Raw genomic sequence first — 5,547 nt, 5'->3', positions numbered from 1 at the left:
CCGCCCACCTCCATCCAGGTTTAGTAAGTTGAGCATCCAAATCGCCCAGGCCCCCCCAAAGCCAGCACGTGCAGTAGGATCAAAAACCCCTTGCCCTTGTTCTTGAGTTCTCTGTAGTCCTCATTGTCCGCTATGTTCAGCAAGTCCGGTTTTATCCCATGCTTGCAAAATTAAGTCTTGATGGAGTTGACTTCCAGACTTCTACTAGTAACTGCAGATCCCAGCCTGGCCTGCTAGGTGCTTCTAGAATCCTAAGACTTCAGTTATCCCAGCCCAGGCTCCCAAGACACAGTTTTCAGATCTGTAAAATAGGGAGATGATGGTTGTCCCAGGGTAGTGCTAAAGATGAGATGAAATTGGCCATTTAGAGCCCCTCATGCAAGGTACCCAGTAACTGTGCAGGCTGTGAGTAGTTCTCAGCCTGGGCTATATATTAGAATCACTGAGTGGCTAGGGATGAATGGGAGCCCTGGGAGGATTGGACCTAGGCTTTCTGTATACTGGCTCTCTACCACTGAGCTATACCCCACCCCTAGTCTTCTGGGATTGGACCTAGGCTTTCTGTATACTGGCTCTCTACCACTGATCTATATCCCCACCCCTAGTCTTCTTTTCACGTTTAGACACTAAGTTGCCCCAGGCTGGTCTTAAACTTATTCTGTAGTCCAGGCAGGTCTTGAGCTTGTGATCCTCCTTTCTTAGCCTTCTAAGTAGTTGGTATTACAGGCCTGTTTGGAAGGATGGAGTGGCTTGGAAGATCACTGATTCCTGGGAGAACCCAGGGACTTCCCATTTCTTTGGTCTGAGCTGTGGCGAGGTCCAGGTATTTTAAACTGCTCCCAGGTGGCACTATTCTGGTAAAGAATTCTCTTGCTAGTAGGATCATTACCATTGGGAGGGCTTTTAAAGTACACATTACCACCCACGGATTTTGACTCAGGAGTTTGGCCCAAGCATCTAGAGTTCTACCATATTCCCAGGAGGCTACTGCGAGGGTGCCGTTCCTTAAAGATCAGTGCCAGGAAGGTGAATCTAATTGTGCTAAGGCGGCCAGGATGCATGGAAACTTTCACACCTTCTGCCAGCAGTGCTCTTGAAGGGTCTGTATATTTTCTTTCTGACTTGGGGTATATGTAGGAGGAGCAGAGACGGGGGCCAGGACTCCCTCTTCTCTCTTCTAGTTCTGAGACAAGCCCTTCCAGGTTAGTTAGCAGAGCCCTGGTCCTTCAGAAGGCGGAGCTCGTCCTCTAGATAGGGCATCTGTTCCTGAAGACTCAGCTCGGTTGTCTGTGCTGCCTGCTCCTGGTCTCTGAGAACAGCCAAGGGACCAGCCCATGAGCCCTCAGCCTGCCTGAGTCTTGGTCCTGCTCGACAGGGAGTTTTCTGTCTGCATGGGGCTGCTGCTTCCCAGCCTGAGCCTTTCCTGACCCCTACAGAGGCACTGATGCCAAAAGCAAAGTTGAGCCCTCCAGGGGAAACCCCCGAGTTTCCAAGATGGGCACGGAACGTGGAATCCTCCGTCTGTCTCCCAGTAGACAGCAGGTGGCACAGAAAGAGATTCGCTGAGCTTCATGGGAACCTGGAAATTCCACCCACCTTCCTCTTTGCCTGTACATAGGCAGCAAGGAAAACCCCAGCTGTCGTTCACATAGTGTGGACATCCTCTTTGGTCCACCACAGTGTGCAATCCAAGCGGCCTGGTGTCTAGCCGCTCCAGGTCTTCCAGAGCCAGCCTGGCTGTCGGTACGCCTGGGCTGTGTCCATTCTCCCCCTCATCAGTGCAGCTCTGCTTAGCATAAGGCCCCAGGAGGCCCTGTGGGCTCTGGGCTCTGCTGAGTCTGAGGCCTTCCTTCATGCTACAGCAGTGGGCAGAGGCAGAGAAGGCAGCCAGCAGGAGGTAAATGAAAAAGCCTGGCATTGGTGGGCATTTTAAGTCCTTTTGGGTCACTTTCACTTCCTGTCACCTAGGCCTGGCATCGTAACCATCATGTGAGACTCTCATTCAGACAGGTCCCTAAAGAGTCCAGATGCTACCTTCCCATCCCCTGCGTCTGGGGTCTACTCCTCACACTTCAGGGCCTCCATTTCTCTGAACCCTCCTCAGTGTGATGTCCCTTGTTCCTTCAGCCTGAGGACACCATATATCTGGAACTGTCAGCCTCCAAACCCAGGACTGCTGCCCATGGCGACCCAGGCTGTCCGCTATATACTGCCTGCCCACGTGAGGCCCTGTTTGCAGTGCCTATGGTGGTGTGCAAGGCATCCCGTCGATCCACTCTTGAGTGGTCTCTAGAATTGTCTCTGGCTACCTCCCTGCTCTCCCACAGTGTAACCCCTGACCTTCAGATCTACTGTGGCCACCTGTGACTCCATGTTCCTCTTTGCTGAGCACCCACCAATGTGCCACCCAGCCCTATCCCCCCCCATGTATTTCTATCCTGGGCCCAGTTGGGATGGGCAGAGGGTGGATCAAAAGCTTCCGGAGACATCGTCTGGACCTACTAGAATTAGCTGTCGCCTCTGGGGAGGGACAAGAATGGAGTAGTAGGCACTCTTCTTCCTTGGTCCAGGGCTGTGGGATGGGACCCTGTAGCTGTAAGGTTCTAAGGGTCCACCATGTGTGTTCTCCCTCCACAGGACTGCACTTTCTTCAATAAGAAGGACATCCTCAAGTAAGTGTGGCTTCTTGTCTACATCCCTGGGACTAGGGCTGTGGTTTGGGTGGGGCTGGGGACTCCCGGGGGGGGGGGGCTGAGCAGGAGCTGAGGAAGAGTGTGGGACCTGAGTTCAGGTAGGCCTCAGGCACATATCAGGGCTACCGTTTAGACTGAGGAGGTCTCACTGCTCCCTGGGTACGCATCCTTCTCTTGGGAATGGGGCATCCGCTACATTCTGAACTCTGAGATAAAGTGTTTGAGACACAGTCTCATTCAGTCCTCCCTAGGACCTTGTAACAGAATCCTGCTCACCCTCTTTACATACGGGACTTTGAAATTTGACCCAAGTCACAAAGCCAGGATCTGGAGAAGTGGCCTTCTAACTCCAGGTCCCTGGCTAATTTTTTTCCTTTTGGGGCCTGCTACCACAGGGGACCCCTTCGTCTTTTAAGATAGGTGCTCTAATACTCCTCTGTCCCAATGGCTGGCATCCCTGGGATGTCCAAAAGCCAAAGACATGCCTACCAGCCCTGAACTGCTTACCAGGGAACTCCAGGACAGCCCTTCTCCCTGTGGGTTAAGGAGGGGGTCCTGGACAAAAGAGACAGTGGTGTTGGCAGTCTCAGACCAGCGAGCAGGCATTACAGGATGCTAGGAAACCTGCCGCCCTCGCTGGCCCCTCTACCTAGGCTATCCGGTGTCACTAAAAGCCAGCAAAGTCTCAGGATCAGTTTCCCTGGAGATCGATGCTCAGGCTGGTGTAGCCTCCCCAGAGAGCTGTGTTGTCATTTGTCGTTACCCTGACTGACCACTCTGTGTGGACAGTGTTCCTCCTCCAGTCTACCATTCTGTCATGTTACTTGAGTGGGGAGAGGATACCCTATTTTCACCTACTGGGGGAGTGCAGAGCCCCCCAGACTTGGTCGTAGGCCTGGCTGTCCTTCCACATTCACAACATTGGGGTCCTATGGCCTCTGTGAGGTTTGGTTCCCCAGAACCTCACTTTCTGGGGTGCTGGTACCACTATCAAGGGGCAGTAATCCAAGGTGTGTCAGCTGACCCCTGGAACTAGCCTGTTGTGAGGCTTTCTGGGGCTGCCTCTGACCTTCCAGAGTTGTTGGCACACGTCCTCTTTTCCGTCTTACTGTATTAACCCTCTGTTATGTGTACTCCAACCTCCTCAGCATCTCCCCCTGCTGCGTGGATGCCGAGTCTGAGCCGCTTGTATTCCAAGGCTCACACTATTTCTATTCTGGTCTAATTCCTTTCCACCCCAGCACTTACAATGTTCTTAAGTCAGCCCAAGCTCTGTAACGAGGCTCAGCAGCTGGCTTCCCCAGAGAATTCAGGTGTGGTGCCTGTTAGCCACCAGTGAGTGTGTAAGGGGTGTGGTAAGGGAAGGAGGACTGGCCACAGGAGGATGGTCCAGGCTGGCAAAACACAGAGACAAAGGCACAGCCTGCGTCCCCTACTACCCCTACCATGCACTAATCCTGTTGGGTTCAGCAGGGTCTTAGGGAAGAATAGCTTAAGACCAGGCCAAGAGTTAGAGCTGGTCTGACAGACCTTTGGGGATGTCTCTGGCTCATTGTCAAATGAAGGGTTCTTGGGCAAAGGTTCCTGGCTCCCCACAACCTTAGCTTCTTAATCTCCACACAAGAGAAAAGAGCAAACATCAGGTCCCCTCATGGGCAAAGGAACCTGCCAGGAAGCTGGACACCCTGCCTGAGCCGTTGCCTGTCTTGTTTTGAGGTGTCACCTTCAACAGAGGCTCATGTCACTGATCCCCATAGCCTTACCAGGTTAGTCTCTCTCCATGGCTCACATCTCAGTGAGGCACGGAGGGGGCAAGGATCAACGACCACCTAGCTGTGTACAGCAGGCCAGTGGCAGAGCCCGGCTGGCCAGATCCTGCCTCTGCTGGCCTGCCTTCCCCTCCCAGGGCTTGGATGCAGCCTCCTCCTTTTCCACCCCCAGCTGCCTGTTTCCTCGGTAAGCTGCACCCTGAGTACTGACCAGATGGCAGGGAGGAAACCTGAGCAGGAGGTTCCTCTGTCAGTGGTTTGGATCACAGATAACCATGATCTGGCTCAACTGCTCCCTCTACCAATAATCCCAGTGGATCCTGTTACTCTCTACACAACTCTTCCCTGCCAGCTTTGAGGTGATGGGCGGCCTACCCCACCCATCCTCCACCCCCTTCGGCGTCCATGCTTCCTGTGGGCCAGAGCTTAGATCTTCCATGTCCTCAGTCACACTTCATTCCTGAACAAGTAGACAGGAGTCCTTTTTCCCTCAGTTAAAGACAAGCTTGTCCAGTTGACACCCCAAGGCACCTGCCAAGTGATTACTTTATTGTATTCCTTATTTCCTCAACCTTTTAAACATTTCTGTAATCTCTTTTAATTACTTTTAATTTTTTTTCCTATTATACATGAGGCGTCTGAAACTTAACTGCCTGCAGGGTCCAACCTGCACCGTGAGCAAAGGAAGAGGGCCAGTCTCTGGATCATTTCTGAGGAAATAGCTGCTCCAAGCCCCAGCAGGACCAGCAAACAGATGTACAGTGTACAAATCTTTCAATTTGTAAATGTTGGCAAATAAATTTGAAAATTTAATTTAATCCTTTCTTTTCTAAAAATTTAATGTATTTAAAACCCCATGTGGAAGCCAGGCATTCATGTGGGCTATCAATTTCTGACTTTTCAGAAGAATTGGTCTTTCTCCCAATGATTTCAAATGTTGTGTATCGTAGATTATGTCTCATTAATATTTGGGTCCCTCTCTTTCTCTGAGTCTGTCACCAGTGTCTGTTATTTATGTTCTCTCCTCCTCCTCCCCCCTCCCCCTCTCCCCTTCCTCCTCCTCCCCTTCCTCCTCCTCCTCCTCT

The 5,547-nt window shown here is 52.0% G+C and overlaps 1 protein-coding gene across 1 annotated transcript in view; it reads left to right on the top strand.

Moving 5' to 3' along the window:
• The window catches only part of Cib2 (calcium and integrin binding family member 2), a 17,327-nt gene that overhangs the window by 3,249 nt on the left and 8,531 nt on the right, over window positions 1–5,547 (top strand). Inside the window, exon 2 of the mRNA XM_005347372.2 lies at window positions 2,638–2,672. Within this exon, the coding sequence (XP_005347429.1) occupies window positions 2,638–2,672 (35 nt within the window). The remainder of the gene's footprint in view (window positions 1–2,637; window positions 2,673–5,547) is intronic.

Source organism: Microtus ochrogaster, chromosome 5 (assembly GCF_000317375.1).
Source record: "Microtus ochrogaster isolate Prairie Vole_2 chromosome 5, MicOch1.0, whole genome shotgun sequence".
NCBI classification, from domain to species: domain Eukaryota; kingdom Metazoa; phylum Chordata; class Mammalia; order Rodentia; family Cricetidae; genus Microtus; species Microtus ochrogaster.
The sequence above is the reverse complement of the archived record's forward strand: the minus strand, read 5'-3'. Positions and strand labels throughout refer to the sequence as shown.